This window comes from Microtus ochrogaster, unplaced genomic scaffold (genome assembly GCF_000317375.1).
Source record: "Microtus ochrogaster isolate Prairie Vole_2 unplaced genomic scaffold, MicOch1.0 UNK15, whole genome shotgun sequence".
Taxonomy (NCBI): Eukaryota; Metazoa; Chordata; class Mammalia; order Rodentia; family Cricetidae; genus Microtus; species Microtus ochrogaster.
The window spans coordinates 2060743-2079449 of NW_004949113.1; the positions used below are offsets into that span (position 1 = coordinate 2060743).

At 38.1% G+C, this 18707-nt stretch overlaps 1 protein-coding gene and 1 pseudogene across 1 annotated transcript in view; both read right to left on the reverse strand.

Moving 5' to 3' along the window:
- Positions 1 to 18707, reverse strand: part of Itfg1 (integrin alpha FG-GAP repeat containing 1) — a 114510-nt gene that overhangs the window by 75084 nt on the left and 20719 nt on the right. The window contains exon 6 of the mRNA XM_013353726.2: positions 4010 to 4104. Coding sequence (XP_013209180.1) covers positions 4010 to 4104 — 95 coding nt within the window. The remainder of the gene's footprint in view (positions 1 to 4009; positions 4105 to 18707) is intronic.
- Positions 16241 to 16861, reverse strand: LOC101981424 (annotated as a pseudogene).

Sequence of the window (18707 nt, forward strand, 5' to 3'; positions counted from 1 at the left end):
AAAATGCAAATCAAAAGAACTCTGAGATTCCATCTTACACCAGTCAGAATGGCTAAGATCAAAAACACCAATGACAGCTTATGCTGGAGAGAATGTGGAGTAAGGGGGACACTCATCCTTAGCTGGTGGGAAGGCAAACTTGTACAATTTCACTCTGGAAATCAGTATGGCGGTTTCTCAGAAAATTGGGACTCAACCTACCTCAAGACCCAGCAATACCACTCTTGGGCATATACCTAAAGGATGTTCAATCTAATATAAGGACATGTGCTCAACTATGTTCATAGAAGCATTATTTGTAATAGTCACAACCTGTAAACAACCTAGATGTTCCTCAATCAAAGAATGGATAAAGAAAATATGGTACATTTACACAATGGAGTACTACTCAGAAGTTTAAAAAAAATGACATCTTGAAATTTGCATGCAAATGGATGGAACTAGAAAAAAATCATCCTGAGTGAGGTAACCCAGATGCAGAGAACAGCAAGGTATGTACTCACTCATAAGTGGATACTAGATGTAAAGCAAAGCAAAAGGAGCCTGTAATTCATGACTCCAGAGAAGTTAGGCTACAGGTAAAGAAAATCATACATGGATCCCCTCGAGAAAGGGAAATAGACAAGATCTCCTGAAAAAATTGGGAGTGTGCGGCTACGGGGAGAAGGGACAGAAGAGGTGGTAGGGCAGGAAAAGGGAAATGAGAGGAGAATTTGAGGGAAAGGGATGGTCAAGATGGGGAAAGGACAGAGAGGAAGAGCAAGGAAAGAGATATTTTGATATAGGTACCCATTATGGGGCTAGCAAGATACCTGGCACTAGGGAAAATCCCAGAAATACACAAGGATGATCCCAGTTAAGACCCTAAGCAATTGTGGTGAGGGTGCCTGAACTGGCTTTGCCCTGTGGAGGGGTGGAGGGGGGTTGGGGACAACCAGTGCAGGACCAAACTAGGCCATTTGAATGTGGTTGATAGTTGTATGTCTAGGGCAGACAGTGGGGTCACTGGAAGAGAGACCAGGATTTATCCCTACTGCTTGTACGGGCTTTTTGGAGCCTATTCTCTTTAGAGGGACACCTTGCTCAGCCTAGATAATATTGGGAAGGGCCTTGGTCTTGCATCAAAGAAACATGCTAGACTTTGTTGACCTCCCACGGCTCTATGAGCCGAGGATGATAGGTGAGGTGGGGATGGGGGAGGACAGGAGGGAGTGGGAACTGGGATTGGTATGTAACACAAGAAAAAATAGTTTAAAAAATAAATTAAAAAGAGTGGCTTTGATTACAATACACTTAGAACCTTTCCTGGAGGTTTGGTATGATTTAGCAAACCAGACATGCTACACTAGAACATCTGCTGTTTCGTCAACGCCTCCATTTTGATGCACATTCAAGGACCCAGGAAGTTTGAACCATAATAAACTTATCAGAACAGGAATGTTTTTTCTTTATTTAAAATTGGTAAGATGTAGAGCATACTTACTCGGGTCCTTACAATTTTCTTAACATTGCAAATTATATACAAACAGTGAAAATATACTAGAAGAATTCTTAGTCAACAATCTACTAACATATGGTTATAAAATTTTACTTATTTTTTGTCTCAAATAAAATTTAAGTATTTCATCTTAGAATACTTTTTTTTGGTAAGCATTATTGCTTCCATTTTGTGTGCATGTTTCATGTGCCATAGCAAACATGGGAAGGTGGAGGGGATTTGCAGGAGTCAGTTCTCTTCCTTTCCCGTGTGGGTCCCAGGGATTGAACTCAGGAAATTAGGCTGCAGATGTTTTAATTGCTGTGTTTTCTTGCCAGCCATCAAACACTCTTTTAGGTTTTTGAGACAGTCTGTGTAGCCCAGACTGGCCTGGAATTTGGGACCTTCCAGCCTTGGTTCTAAGTGTTAGGGTTATCAGCAAACATTAACATACCTGGCTACATGATACTATTAAAAGAAGATATTTACTGCTAGCAGTTTCCAGGCCTGATTTAATAAGTTGCAAGTAGTTTCCTGATTTACGATACAATGCTATTGAAAATTTGGATTGTGAGGATTGACTGCCCAAAACTGATGGAATGAGAGAACAAACACATTTATTCATTTATTTTGCCTGTCTCAATTGTACTTCAGGTGACTAAAGAGATAATGGCAGCAGTTCTTTTTATTAACAGACAATTCCAGGTAACACTTAATGTAAAAGAGCGAAAATCATAGTGCCATTCTAACTGTTTTGAAACAATGGCTTTGACAATAACCACTATACTGCCTAAATCCATGAAAGGGGATTATAATGATCTGTGCCCAGTAAGTTGAAATTTACTATGATACTGAATTTTAATATCATAACACATTAAAAATTTATGCACCTTCTTAATTAGCTAAAACACAGACTATGTTCCAGACTCTAACTACTGAAACCTAAGGACAAAGTAACACAGAAACACCATGGGGACAGATTCCTTAGTTAGGGTTTCTATTGCTGTGAGGAGACACCATGACCATGGCAACTCTTTTAAAGGAAAACAGTTAATGGGACAGCTTACAGTTCAGAGGTTCAGTCTATTAACATCATGGTGGGACGTGGCAGTGTACAGGAAGATACGGCAGTGGAGAGGTAGCTGAGAGTTCTACATCTTGTGCAGGCAACAGAAAGTAAACTAAGATACTGGGCATGGCTTGAGCATCTATGAGACCTCAGAGTCGGCCTCCACAGTGACACACTTACCAAGGTCACACATCCCAACAAAGCCACATCTCCCAATAGTGTCGCTACATTTGGTGTCATTTTCTTTCTAACCAGAGCAGACTCAAAAAAGAGATATTTCTGCAAACTGGTAACATTTCTTTGTATGGTATTCTGTTGCCTTTAATCCCAGCACTCGGGAGGCAGAGGCAGGCAGATCTCTGTGAGTTCGAGACCAGCCTGGTCTACAAGAGCTAGTTTCAGGACAGGCTCCAAAGCTACAGAGAAACCCTGTCTCGAAAACCCAAACAAACAAACAAACAAACCCAAAAAACAAAAACAAAACAAAACCCTAAGGAATATATAGGGTTATTCTGAATAATGACTATATACTTACTATTAAATAATTATTGTAAAACATTTGGGGTTCAGAATAATCAATCTACTGGTGGAAATAAAGAAAAAATTTTCTTGGGCTAGAAGAGATGGCTCAGTTGGTCTAGAGCACTTGCTGCTCTTTCCGAGGACCATGACTTAGTTCCAGGACCCATATGGTGGCTTACAGTCATCTGAACTCCAGGATCCAGTGCCCCCTTTCAGTGTCATTAGGTACTGGCACGTATGTGGTAAATGACATGCATGCAAAACTCTTATATACACTAAATAAACATAATGAATCTTTAAAATACTCATTCTTATCATTTAGAAGTACACACTGAAGTATTCACAAGTGAAATGAGAAATTTGTGATTTTCTTTAAGATTTTCTGAGATGAAGGGACATTTGGTAGCATTCAGATAAATTATCCACATATATGTAGCACTTATAATTCTTAAAGCCAGGCAATGGGCAAATGTGTAACATATTACAGGAGTCTCCAGGCTTGAAGAAGGAGCTCAGTGCTAAAGCACTAACCAGCAAGTGCTCCACAGTCAACAACAGTTCTTATTTGCCCCTTTTCAGGATTCAAGCTAAATAATTTTTCAATCATTAATTTTTATGGTATTTATTAGTAAAAGAATTACATGTAAAGGGAAAGAAATATTGAGTGGCATATGTCCAAATTATAAAAATTTCTAAACAGTAGAGAATTCAAATATAAGGTGTTTAACATGAAGAAAAACTGTAAGAACTAAGGTCATATTCATCACACTAAATACTTCCTCTTATTTCCAGTATATTAACCTTCTGCTACCTACATTACATTGTAACTTTTTAAAGGTTTGATCACAGCATAATGTGATTAGGAAATTATTTTTATGGGGATATAAAAATCCCATTATTCTTAGGCAGATCATAATACATTTCATTTCTATGAAACTCACCTGCTGTAAAATCTTCGGTCAGATCAATAAATGCATGAGAATGTGGATTCCTCATTTTACTTTTAGTGGTCAAGGCAGGATGCCAAGATAAATTTCTAAAATATAAAAAATATTTTTAGGGCATGTATTAAGTTAGTATTGTACTAAAGTATAAGAATATTAGCATATGATCACTTAAAATATTATTATGATGTATTTTATATATTACACAACCCACATTTTAATATATATAATCCAATGGGATTTAGTGTGGTCACAGTGTAAAGTTGTTGCTTTTCTCAAAGTCTAAAACATTTTCATTTGAAAAAGAAATTTTGGATGTATTAGTCACTCCCCATTTCCTTCCTTTGGCAATCACTAATTTGGTACCTTCACATTTCCCCCAGGACACTTCACATAAATGTACACATCACAGAAGACACTTCATATGCAGTCGCGCTACTTTTCAAGTTCACCCACACTGGGCGTGGTGGCATTTGAGAGGCAGAGGCAGGCAGATTTCTATGAGTACAAGGAAAGCCTGTATGATGGTATATTATTTTGGTTTTAATAAATAATGCTTGCCTGAAGATCAGTGCAAAGCAGCCACACTAATCAGCCAAACAAGACAGGCAGTGGTGGTGCACACCTTTAATCCCAGCACTAGAGAGGAAGGTAAGATGGGATGAGACAGGAACTCATGCTCTTTCAGTCTGGAGATCTTATAGAGGTAAGAGTTCTCTGGTGACCTGGCTCCTTTGCTTTTCTGATCTTTACCTTGAACCCCAATGTCTATCTATTTCTGGGTTTTTATTATTTGTTCCCCAGGCCTGTTCTACATAGTGAGTAACAGACAAGTCAGAGCTGTTCAGTTGGACAGCTGGACTCTGTCTCAAAAGACCAAACCAACAATAAACATTTTTTCTTTTTGCAAACAGGGTTTCTCTGTGTAGCTGTAGTTGTCCTGGGACTTACTATGTAGACCAGGCTGGCCTCCCATCCAGAGATCTGCTTGCCTCTGCCTCTTGAGTGCTGGAATTAAGGTGTGCAGTACCACTGCCCAGCTAACCCTGCAGTCTTTTTTATTGTGGACTTAATATTCCATTGTATGGCTATCTATTCTGTTTACTCAGCCATCTGTTGATGGACACTGGGTTATCTCTACTTTGGCTAAGAACATTTGTCTGTAGAGTGGAACTGCTGGGCTACAATGTTTACTTTTTTTTTTTTTGGTTTTTCGAGACAGGGTTTCTCTGTGGCTTTGGAGCCTGTCCTGGAACTAGCTCTTGTAGACCAGGCTGGTCTCGAACTCACAGAGATCCGCCTGCCTCTGCCTCCCGAGTGCTGGGATTAAAGGCGTGCGCCACCACCGCCGGGCTTACAATGTTTACTTTTGATGAACTAAACAAACTATTTTCTAAGGTGACTTTACCATTCTCTATTCCTATCATCAGGGAAGGAATGTTTTAATACTGCCATATCTTTGATAATTTGCCCACCACCCCAAAGGGGTTGCTTTGTGTTTTACTCATGTTTAAAGATCTCAAGCATGTTCACATGGTTCTTGACCACCTGTAGCTCTTCACTAGGGAAATAACTGTTCAAATCATCTGCTGATGTTAAAATTGTATCTTTATTGCTTTATTATTGATTCCTAAGAGTTCTTTTGATATTAGACGCTAGACAGCACTGTTTTCCAGTCTCAGGGTTGTCTTTCAATTTCTGATGGGGATCTCAGAAAACCAGTTTTTAGTTTTGATGAACCCCATTCCATCTATTTTTCTTTTTGTTACTTATTCTTTTGGTACTACATGTCATAAAAATGGTTTTAGTTCATGTTGGCTTTGCATTCTCTGTAAAGTAAGAAGGCATAAAATTTATTTCACAGAAGTGGTTAAAAGAATGATGATTCTTTGGAGCATGAGAGAGAATGAATTTGAAGCCTACTTCACAATATATGCAAAATATTAAGTCAAAATATACCCAAAAGCTAACATTGTACAATTCCTAGAAATAAATGCAAAGAAAATACTAATGTCTTTGGATATGGCAAGGAAAATTCTCATTCTGTATCTAAGAGTCTTATTCTGTATCCAAGGCACTTAGAACTCACATAGATCTACCTGTCTCTGCCTCTCCGGGGCAGGGAGTAGATATGCAACATCATGCCCTTGACAAGGAATTCATAAACCTTGTCTCCCCCACCATCACTACACGACAAAAACAAACAGATGAGAGCGGGAGAGATGGCTTAGTGGTTAAGAACAGTTATCTTTGTCGAGGACTGGGGTTTGACTCCCAGCACCCACCCGACAGTTCACAACTTTAATCCTAACAAGTGTCCTAGGGGATTCAAGGGATTCAATGCCCTCTTCTGACTTCCTCAAGTACTACTAAGTATGCACGTGGTGCACAGACATACACTTAAATACTAAAATAAAATTAGTAAATCTTTAAAAGTAAATAGATAAACTGTTCTATTAGAAATTATAAACAACTTTATGCATCAAAGGAAGGCAAAAGGACTTTATGCTGATAAATTTTCATGTCAACTTGACACTGGTGAGAATTACATAAGAAGATAAAAACCACAATTGAAAAACGCCCCATAACATTGGCCTATAGGGCATTTTCTTGATTTGTGATTGATGTGAAAGAGCCCAGTTCACTGTGGGTGGTGCCACCTACCCAGGAGTGGTCATGAAGGACCGAGCTAGTAAGCATGCTCCCTCATGGTTTCTGTTCCAGTTCCTGTCCTGACTTCCTTGAACAATGGATTTCAAGTTCTAAGATGAAATAAGCCCTTTTCTCCTCAAGTTGCTTTCAGTCATGGTGATTATCACAGTAACAGACAAGCACTAAGACAGAAGATTATTACTAGGAGTGGGGTATTGCTATGATAGACCTGACCATGTTTCAGCGGCAATAATAGAAAGACTCTGAGTCAGAAACATCACCGAGTGTTCAGAGCTTAAGCTGTTGTGGGAACTTAGACACAATTCTGAGAAAAGTACAGATGATGAAGGCCTAGCCGTAAAGTTTACAAATCCCACCCATACTCTATCATGGTGGTCCATGCGGCACTTTGAGTTAAGAACTCTATAAAGTGAAATCTTTGCTTTTCTGGGCTGACACTCATCAGTAGAAACTGAAGAATCAGCTGTGACTAAGAAGATAGCAGCACACTGAGGCAAAGTTTTCTGGGAAGTGTTTCCTAGGATCAGCTGCCGTCCAGAAGGAGCTGACAGTAAGTTTGGTAATACTGAATAGTTTTCCAGCTGGTCCTGCTTTTGAAGGCGGGAAGGGGTCAACCAAAAATAAAAATAAAATAATAAATCTTAAATAGACCAACAACAAGGAAAACAAAGAACTGACTACTCCATACATCATTAGTCATTAGGGAAATGCTAAATACAGCCACCATGAGAAATCACTTCACCACCACCAGAATGGTAATTGTAAGCTGCTTTTTGTATTAATTAGGAAGCTTCTCTTTATAATGAATGGCAGTGAATGAATACAAAAATTGGTTGCTCAAGGTGCTAAAAATAATGCTGTCCACACAAGAATAAACCTGCCAACAGATAGTCCTAAATGGGAGAGGGGCTCTTGGGGCCCATCTCCCTGTTTATTACTGACTGCTGATGGATTCTGGGAGAGAGGGAGTAACTGTCCTCAGACCTGTATTTAGTGGTGAGTCCACCAGGCACCAAGGTTTTATTAATGGCTGATTTTGATATTTTTGGAAAGCAAAAAGAGAGAACAAACTAATTTGTTCTTAGAAGGTTGAATGTGGGAAAGAATAAGCACTTTTCAAGTAAAGAATTTCTCTCCCTAAAGCAAGAAACAGCAGCCTTTTCTTTATAATCTTTGTTCATATTCATTTTCTTTTAAGTTAGATGAAAGAGCAAAATGAAAACCAAATACATACAAATTAGCTCTGACTCAATTAAAAGCAGGTTTTATGGCACTGGCCTCAATGAGACTGATCACGTAACTACATTGAGTAGTTACAGGTCTCATTCCCCAGTTTCTAGCTTATCTGAAGTATGTTATAGCTTAAATATTTCAACAATTCCATTTGTGACATTTTGTCCAGGGCTTACTTAACTAACTATACATTTAAACTTACTATTAGCAGTAAAGAAAAGGGTACAGAGTGATAAACTATGAAATTCAGCACAAATGTGCGTCTGACCCACAGTTCCTAAAACTTGAGTTTTCACTGTTGTAATAAATAATAAAACTACCTAAACCCTCAACCTATCAGATTCCACACGAAAATCTAGGTTTCTACCTTCTTTTGGAATATAAGTAGCTCAGATGGCCAATGGCTTTTGCTAGACGGAGCTGCTGCTTTGGGCAGCCAGAGACCCAATCTGGACAAACCAATTACTTCTTGGGCTTCCTTCTGAGTCCCTCTTGATATGTGAATGTGAAACTCCTAAAAAGTACTAATTATACTCTAGCTTTCTTTAATGTTTCAAGTCAACATTCAATTTCTCTACAGTGCTTTAAGCTTTCTACTTGTCAACGATCTGCTGTTTTACATGGACATCACTTAAGAGGTAGCAGCAAACTAACCCTTAGGTTTATATGCAATGTCCATTTACTGTTGAGAGCTGATGCCAGGGACAGGGAAGAGCTGCTGTTTATTTTGGCAGTGCATATCAGGGTGGTCCAATCGTAAGTAAATTACTTAGAATCTATGGCTGATAATAAAATTTGCTTTTCTCATCTCTGAAATTGCTCTATGTGCACATCACAGCCTTCTAGAAATAAGAAGCAGGTAACATATTTTGCGGGTAAGTGAACAGATAAAAACTATAATCTCTTATAAGTGTTCAGCTTCTCTTGAAGGTTAATGTCACACACTGCTGATTAAAACAGAAGGACAGAGATGAAAATAAAATGGATAGTTCCAAGCTAATATTAAGTTTACTCACTAACACTTCTTGACCTTTGTAGATTTCAATTAACTTCCCCCACAGAAAACATAATTATGTCAAAGTGTTCTAATTTCTGGGCATCATCAGCTTTTATCTCAAAGAATAGCATTTATCAAAGGATGAATTTACATATAATTAATGTAGCTTTTGGTTGCCTATGGTAACAGTTATTTGAAATGACTCCTACCCACTTATCAAAGATCATCTCATCACTGAATGCTAACTATTTAAAAAATTCAGGTCAAAGCAGATAACAGGAGACAGGGTTTGGGACAAAAAAGAATATCCAGAGCTTCAGATAGTTTCTTGTTTTTCAATACAATGGAATAATTAATTTAACAAGTATAATGAAGTACATAGTGGTCCTTCAGTAAATGTATGTCCACTGAAGCCTAGTGTTCTACTTTCAGAGAACAATAAATAAATGAGTATAAAAATTAGATATAACATTTTTATTTCATTAAACATAAAATTTATTATAACATTAACAAAAGAAATGCATGTATTGTGAAAAGCTGTTTAAAAATTGTAAAACAGTAAATAAAAACCCCTTTTAGCTATCTGTCAATGCTTCATCTTTAGGATAGGTACCTCATAGTGGGAAAGTGGTCTTTCATCCCAAAGGATGGTGACAAAAACTTTATGAGTGATCAGAATGCTCCCTTATACTTTCAAACCCACAGATCAAAGTTTATATTTTTCCTTTCATATTTAGTAAGTGCCCCCCCCCCCCACTTCTTAAGACAGTGATTCACTCTAGCCTGAAGCCTCCTGTGATCTTCCTGCTTCTGCCTCCAAGTACTCGGATAACAGGTGTGAGGCGCCATGCCCAGAAATGGACATATTTTAGAGTTGGTGGCAAGTGCTGTAACCTGCAGAGTCATAGCTCAGGCCTCACAGCTCTTTTGAGACAGTCTTACTCTGCCTGGGAACTCACTACAAAGCCCAGGCTCTCGGCAACTCTCCTGCCTCAGCATCCCAAGTACTAGCTAGTATTAATGGCATGAGCAACCATGCCTTGTCTACAACACTTTTGGTTACTAATTTCATGGTGAAATGTTATTATTAAATTTCGCTGGACAAAACTCATAAAATTTTGCTTTTCCGAAAAGATAATGATAATCTTTCTGAACGACTGCCAGAAATCCATTTTTAAAGTTGGGGTATGAGGGAAAGTGAAGTGGAGAATCTTCAGAGAACTTTAAATCATCCACTTAGATTCACACAGAACTTAAAACAAAGCAGTGTGAAAATCTTAAGTTGATCCAGTTGATCCCTCCAAGCTGTCTGGTGGACTGCAAGAGACAAGATGATGGATGCTTGTATGACTACACTCTAGCCCTCAAAATGTACATTAAAATAGTAAGCCATTTATTAAAACTTTTCATTATTTACATGGATTAATTTTATTAAGACAAAAATTTGGAGAAATGATTTATTTCCAAGAGCAAAATCTTTTTAAGAATGCAGAAATGATGTCTTATTTTCATGGAAATGTTGACAAAAATCTGCTTTATCTAATTCTTATAGATTCCTTTTAACAATCTTATAAAATATCAATGACATGTACACAGTATGAGAAGAGGTAAGGCTGTCAATAAAATCCTAAGAAAATACGAATCATCTCACAGGCACTTTTACAAAAAGATTCTTCACACTGAAGTTAATTATAAAGTTAAAGATGCCATAGGGTTATTTGATTTGATTTATATTATAAATCTCATAGTTTTTATATTCTTTCACACAACAGATTGAAGTGGCATGATATATTATTTAACTAAGAAATATTTGTAATAGTTTGTACAACGCATCATCATATAAAATTAGTAGTAAAAATAGAAGATGATTTAAAAGGTCAGTTATGGGTAGTAACATGAAAGTTAAGTGAAAATTAGAGATTTATTGATTTTGGACTGATAGCAGAAATACATTTAAGTGGCGGACAGGGTTATTTCTGATAGTAGAAGGAAAAAGTCATTTGCAAAACTAGCAGTAAAAATGGCAAAAAGTTAAGTAAGGAGGGAGAGTGGGAGTGACAGCTCAGGAGTCAGCGTGCACACTGCTCTCTAGAGGGCTGGAGTTCAGTTCCTAGGTCGCTTACCTGTAACTCTAGTTCCAGGAACTCTGACCCACTATTCGGGACTGCCAGGCACCTGCACTCACATGCACATGCCCATATATCCCTACCCATAATAAAAAATAAAACAAATTTTAAAACATAATTCAAAAACAATTTTGAATGGTGATAACAAGAAACAAATGACAAATGTTTGAGGCTTGACAAGATGGGTTAACAGGCAAAGCCGCAGGACAACAAGTCTGACGACCTGACTTTGATCCTTGGGAGCTACAAGAGAAAGGAAAGAACAGACTCCTGCCAGTTGTTCTCTGACCTCTACATGCACATTACGGCAAGTGCAAGCACATGTGTGTTAGCACATGTGTGCACACACATACACTCAATGAATAAATAAAATATAATAAATTTAAAAATAATAGCTTTCATCAGGACCCATCCTTGCCTCCTCCAAACACAGGTCCCTCCCACACTAATCTGACATCTACATCAAGCCAGATCCTACATATCCTTTTCTAAGGACTAACCCAGTGAGGTGGCTTGACCTTTCCTACACCCACCATACCTAGTCATCGTCCTACTTCTGACTAGCTGTCCCTGTTCAGAAACCAATCTCCAGGACTCTTCCAGGACCAATCCTTCATGTTCTGACTCACAAGCCCTTCCCACAGTACATCCAACCCCTCTATCCAGCCAGATCCTGTGTAACCTTCTCCAGGGTATAGCAAAATGAGTCAGTCTGATCATGTCCAGCCCCCAAGATCTAGAGCAGCTCCTATATCCAGTGCCCCAGCCTAGTCTGGCACCCACTGGCAACTAATTTCCAGGATTCTGCCAGGCCCTGTCCTGCCAGGCCTGACATACAGGCCCCTTAACAGTACATCCAGCCTGTCCATCCAGGCAGATTCTGCACATCCTTCTCCATGGCATATCCCAGGGAGTGCCTGACCCATTCCCACATGTGTCTAGCCCAAAGACCATACTCACTGTCTCAGCTTAGTCTGGCTACCCCTATCTGGACCAATCACAAGGTTTCTACCAGGATTGGCCCTGTCTGCCTCAGACCCACTGAACCTCCCATACCACATGCAACCTCTATACCCAGTCAGATGAAGGTCAATATTCTAGGTGTGGTGGTCTGGAAGAAAATGGCCCCTAAAGAGAGTGGTACTATTAGGAGGTATGGTCTTGTTGGAGGAAGTATGCCATTGTGGAGACAGGCTTTGAGGTCTTATATATGCTCAAGCCACAACCAGTGAGATAGACCACTTTCCGTGAGTCAAGATGTAGGACTCTCAGCTACTTCTCCAGCACTATGTCTGCCTGTATGCCACCATGATGATAATGGACTAAGCCTCTGAAAATGTAAGTCACCCAATTAAATGTTTTTCTTTATAAGAGTTACTGTGGACATGGTGTCTCTTCACAGCAAAAGAAGCCCTAAGAAAGACACAAGTCTTAGATGGAAATGAACATCCTGCACATCAGTCCAATCCTCTCTCTTCACCTGACCTCATTCTCCCTAAGAATATCAGACATTTAGGCCTAATCCACTTGGGGCATCTATTCTGTCTTCTGCCAACAGATCCAAAAACATGAAAGTTCAAGCCATTATCACCAGTCCTGTAGAAATGTCTGTCAAGGAGAATTGCCTAGATGAACTCTAGAACACAGGAGTTAAAAGAAGAACCATAAACTTCATCAAAGAATTCAAAGAATAAAGAAGACACAAAGAAAGAATTCATTGAAATTAAAAAGAAAGACACTAAGGAGATTAAATGCCCAAGTGATGACCAAGAAAACACAAACATAAGGCTGATGATAAAATGATGAAAATAGTCCAGGAACTGAAACTGGAATTTAATAGAGTGAAAGACTGAAAGGGGACTGAAGCTGAAATGAAGACGGCATTGAAAATCTTAATGATTCAAATAGAAACTCAAACAAGAGCCTTACAAGAAGATTCAAACAAGCCAAAAACAGAATATTAGGTCTTGAAGATAAAAATAGAAGATATAGGCAAAATAATCAAGGAATATGAATAGTTTTTTTAAAAAATAACACAGGAAAGGGACATACAGGAAATGTGGGACACCACGAAAAGATGAAATCTTTGAATTATAGGCACATAAGAGTGAGAAGAATTCCAAGTCAAAGGCATAGATTTAATATTCAACAATGTCAAAGAAGAAAATGTCCCCAACCTAAGGAAAGACAGAAGCATACATATACAAGAAGCACAAAGAGAACTGAATAGTAAAGACCAGAAAAGAAAATCTCCACAGTATATCATAGTTAAAACAGTAAGCATACATAACAAAGAAAGAGCACTGAAAGTTTCAAGAGAAAAACACAAGTCACATACAAAGGGAAACCCACTAAAATAACAGCTGACTTCTCATTGGAAACTCTGAAAGCCAGAAGAGGCTGGAGCAATGCATTCCAAGTCTGAAAAGACTATGGCACTCAACTAAAATAATATACCCAGCAAAACTATCAAGCATAGTTGGAGAAAGAAAACTTTCCACAGTGTAAACAACCCCCCACCCCCCGAAAATTTATATTCCACCACACAAATTTAAAGAAAATATATAAAGCTGAAGAGAGGAAGAGGATAGCTAAGATACAGTGGAAAGAAATACAAAGTCATAATTACTAAAACACAAATTTACAGGGAGAACACAAACACCACCACCACAAATCAACAACACAATAGCTCCAATTAGCATGCACATTTCAGTAACTTTAAATTTTAATGCTCTCACTTTTCCAATCAAAAGAAACAGGCTAGCTGAATGGATCAAAGAAAACATTCCACAGATCTGCTGGTATCTACAAAGATACATCCTAGCTTTAGACAGGCACTACTATAGAGTAAAAGAACAGAAAAAAGAAGTACTTCAATCAAACAAGTCCAGGAATCAAGTAGATGTCATTATCATATCTAATAAAACAGACTTCAAACTAAAACTAATCAGAGAAAAAGGGTAAATTTCATTCTAATCAAGGGGACAGTTAACAAAGAAGACATTCCTATCCTAAGTACATATGTACCCAAACTCCAGAGCAACCAATATCATAAAAAATGTACCAACGGAATTAAAGACAGAGATTAACATCAATCCAATAACAGGTGATTTGAATACTCCAGTTTCTCCAATAAACAGTTTATGTATATGTGTGTGTGTGTGGGAAGCAGAGAAACATCAGAATTTAAATGACATCATACATCAAACGACCTTAACAGTTATCAAGAGAATATCCTACCCAAACACCAAAGAATACATACACACTTGGCTAAGGAGCATATGAAAGTATCATTAAAATAGACTGAACTCTGTGACACAAAATAAATCTTTACATATTCAGAAATACCTAAGAAACTTACTGTATCCTATTTGACCACTATGTAATAAGACTTAAAACTGACAGCAAACAAATCTCTAGTAATACAAATTTATCTGGATCGAACAACTCATTATTAAATGATGAACGGGTTAAAGAAGAAATCAAGAAAGAAATTAAAAAAAAATTCCTTAACTAGATGAAAATGAAAGCACACCACAATAAAAACTCCGGGACACATGGAAAGTGGACTTATAAGAGAAATTTATAATTCTAAATACTTAAGATTAAAAAAAATCAGAAAGAGCACAAATAGATGACATATCAATGCAACTCAAATAAAACTAAGCGAAAAAAAACCAAAGCCAAAACAAATAATAAAAACCAGAGCAAAAATTTATGAAATAGAAGCAACAACAAAATAATATTAAGAATTAACAAGTAATAAGACTTGGTTCTTCAAGAATATAAAGAAGCCTCACAGACCTTTGACCCAACTAAACAAAAGAAAGAATGAATAGGGAAACATTAGAATAGACACACATCAAAACCAAACCAAACCAAAAACACTACTACCATCACCACAAACAAAAATGCCAAAACTCAAACAAAATGAGAATATTATGAAGAAATAATTTAAAAACTTGTACTCTATTAATTTGGAAAACCTAACAGAAATGGACAAATTTCCACATTCAGCCAAACAACCAAATTCAGCCAAACAAGAGTTCAATATCCAAAACAAACATGAAACAAATGTGGAGATAGAAATAGTAACAAATTCTTTCAATTAAAAAAAAACCAGTAAGATGGATTCATAAGAGTTATGGACTTTCAAAAATGATCTACAGTCTTTCTTAAACTATTAAAAAAATAGGAATAAAAGACACCTTCAAACTCCTTTTAGAAGACCACTACTACTTTAAAATCAAAACCAGGAAAATCATAAAGGGATGTTGAATTTTGTCAAATGCTTTTTCAGCATCTAATGAAATGATCATATGGGTTTTTTCTTTCAGTTTATTTACATGATGGATTACATTGATAGATTTTCCTATGTTGACCCAGCCCTGCATCTCTGGGATGAAGCCTACTTGATCATAATGGATAATTTTTCTAATGTGTTCTTGGATACGGTTTGCCAGTATTTTGTTGAGGATTTTTGCGTCGATAGTCATGAGTGAGATTGGCCTGTAATTCTCTTTCTTGGTTGAGTCTTTGTGTGGTTTTGGTATCAGAGTGACTGTAGCTTCATAAAAGGAATTTGACTCTTCTGTTTCTATATTGTGAAATACATTAAGGAGTATAGGTATTAGGTCTTCTTGGAAGTTCTGGTAGAATTCCACATTGAAACCATCTGGTCTTGGGCATTTTTTGGTAGGGAAGTTTTTGATAACAGCTTCTAATTCTTCGCGACTAATAGGTCTATTTAGATTGTTCACCTGGTCCTGGTTTAACTTTGGTATATGGCATTTATCTAAAGTCCATTTCTTTTACATTTTCCAGTTTTGTGGCATACAGGCTTTTGTAGTAAGATCTAATGATTCTCTGAATTTCCTCGGTGTCTGTGGTTATGTCCCCCTTTTCATTTCTGATCCTATTAATTTGCATATTCTCTCTCTGCCGTTTGATTAGTTTGGATAGGGGTTTATCAATCTTGTTGATTTTCTCCAGGAACCAGCTTTTTGTTTCATTGATTCTTTGGATTGTTTTCTGTGTTTCTATTTTGTTGATTTCAGCCCTCAATTTGATTATTTACAGTCTTCTACTCCTCCTAGGTGAGTCTGCTTCTTTTTTTCAAGAGCTTTCAGGTGGGCTGTTAAGTCTCCAATATGTGCTTTTTCTGTTTTCTTTCTTTTTTTATAGAGAGCAGTAAGCAGCCCCATCTGGACTTGTCCCCAGATGGGACTGATGCAGGGCTCCAGCGAGCTTTATTGATGCTCACATCAGCGCTACCAAAGGGTCTCCAGCAGTCACCATCCAAGGCCTCTTCTCTGGGGACCATGTCCTCAATCTGGCCCTGTGACCTGGCTCCAGTCCCCATCCAGTGGTCTCAAAGCATGGCTACCAGTTTGAAGGTCCCCTCAGGTTTGGCAGGAACCACGTGGACAAAAGTCTTGTAGAGCACAGCTCCCTTGGGCAGACTGGTGACCAGATCCACAGCTTCCGAGTTGTTGGGATTGGGCTTGTAGACATCTTTGGTGTAGCGGACTATCCCCTCCTCCAGGGCATAGAGGCACTTGTTCCTTCCAAGTCCCACATGGGCGCCTGGGTGACATCGAAACTGCCACTGAGTGCCAAGGATGTTCCCAGCATGAACATAGTGACCTTCTATTTTCTTGATGCCATAGTGTTTGCCTTGTGATTTCCCGCCCAGGTTCTTGGAGCTGCCACCTGTCTTCTTGGACGCATATCTGACTGCAAGAGTTGCAGCTGTCTTGGGGCTGAAAAGGGCTTCTGCCCTCGTCCTCAGGGCAAGCACTGCTGACGCCATGCTTGCTGCTTCGCAGTCGCTTCCGGCTCTCTGTTTTCTTTAAGTGGGCACTTAGTGCGATGAACTTTCCTCTTAGGGCTGCTTTCATAGTGTTCCATAAGTTCGAGTATGTTGTTTCTTTATTTTCATTGAATTCAATGAAGACTTTAATTTCTTTATTTCTTCCTTAATCCAGGTATAGTTCAGTAGTTGACTGTTCAGTTTCCATGAGTTTGTAAGCTTTTGGGGGTAGCCTTGTTGCTGAATTCTAACTTTAATCCATGGTGATCTGATAAGACACAAGTGGTTACTAATATTTTTTTGTAACTGTGTAAGTTAGCTTTGTTACCGAGTATGTGGTCAATTTTCGAGAAGGTTCCATGAGCTGCAGAGAAGAAGGTATATTCTTTCCTCTTTGGGTGGAATGATCTATAGACGTCTCTTAAGTCCATTTGCTTCATTACCTCCATTAATTCTCTAATTTCTCTGTTAGGTTTCTGTTTGATTGACCTGTCCATTGAGAGAGGAGTGTTGAAGTCTCCTACTATTAGTGTGTGCAGTTTGATGGCTGCCTTGAGTTTTAGTAATGTTTCTTTTACGTACGTGGGTGCTTTTATATTAGGGGGCGTAGATATTCAGGATTGAGACTTCATCCTGATGAATTGTTCCTGTTATCAGTATAAAATGTCCCTCTCCATCTCTTCTGATTGATTTAAGTTTGAAGTCAACTTTGTTAGAAATTAGTATGGCCATACCTGCTTGTTTCTTAGGTCCATTTGCTTGATAAGCCTTTTCCCATTCCTTTACTCTGAGTAGGTGCCTGTCTTTGTGGTTGAGGTGTGTTTCTTGTAAACAGCAGACTGTTGGATCCTGTTTTCGTATCCAATCTCTTAGCCTGTGCCTTTTTATAGGTGAGTTGAGCCCATTGACATTAAGTGATATTAATGACCAGTGGTTTTTAACTCTGGTCACTTTTTTAGTAGTAGGGTTTGTGTGTTTCCCTTCTTTGAGTTGCTCTGGTGAAGGGTCTCTAGATGTCTGAGTTATTGTGGTCATTGTTGGACTCCTTGGTTAGTGATTTTACTTCTATTATTTTCTGTAAGGCTGAATTTGTGGCTACGTATTGTTTAAATTTGTTTTTATCCTGGAAAATTTTGTTTTCTCCATTTATAGTGAACGAAAGTTTGGCTGGGTATAGTAGTCTGGGCTTGCGTCCTTGGTCTCTTAGTTTTTGCAGTATATCTATCCAGGATCTTCTGGCTTTCATGGTTTCCATAGAGAAGTCAGGTGTAAGTCTGATAGGTTTACCTTTATAAGTAATTTGGCCTTTTTCCTTTGCGGCTCTTAATATTCTTTCTTTATTCTGTATGCTTTGTGTTTTGATTATTATAAGCGAGGGGATTTTTTTTTTTTATTTTGATCCAGCCTATTCGGTGTTCTGTATGCTTCTTGAACCTTCATAGGTACATCTTTCTTCAGGTTGGGAAAGTTTTCTTCTATAATTTTATTAAGTATATTTTCTGGACCTTTGAGCTGCACTTCTCCTTCTTCTACTCCAATTATTCTTAGGTTTGGTCTTTTTATTGTGTCCCATATTTCCTGAATGTTTTGTGATGAGAGTTTGTTGGACTTGCTGTTTTATTTTTTTCTATGTGAATAGCTATGAATTAATAGCTTTGGGCATGTAGTAATCCAATGTCCTATGTCAGCAGCTACGGATGATCAGCTTTGGGCATTCTATGTCCTTAGATATCAGGGAATGTCTTAAATGGAATGCTTTTTCCTGTACCCTAAACACTGACCAATTGCCTATCAAAAAAGATAATTGCAGGAAAGCAGATCTCTATGTTAACACAGGAGAGAGGAGCAAAGATC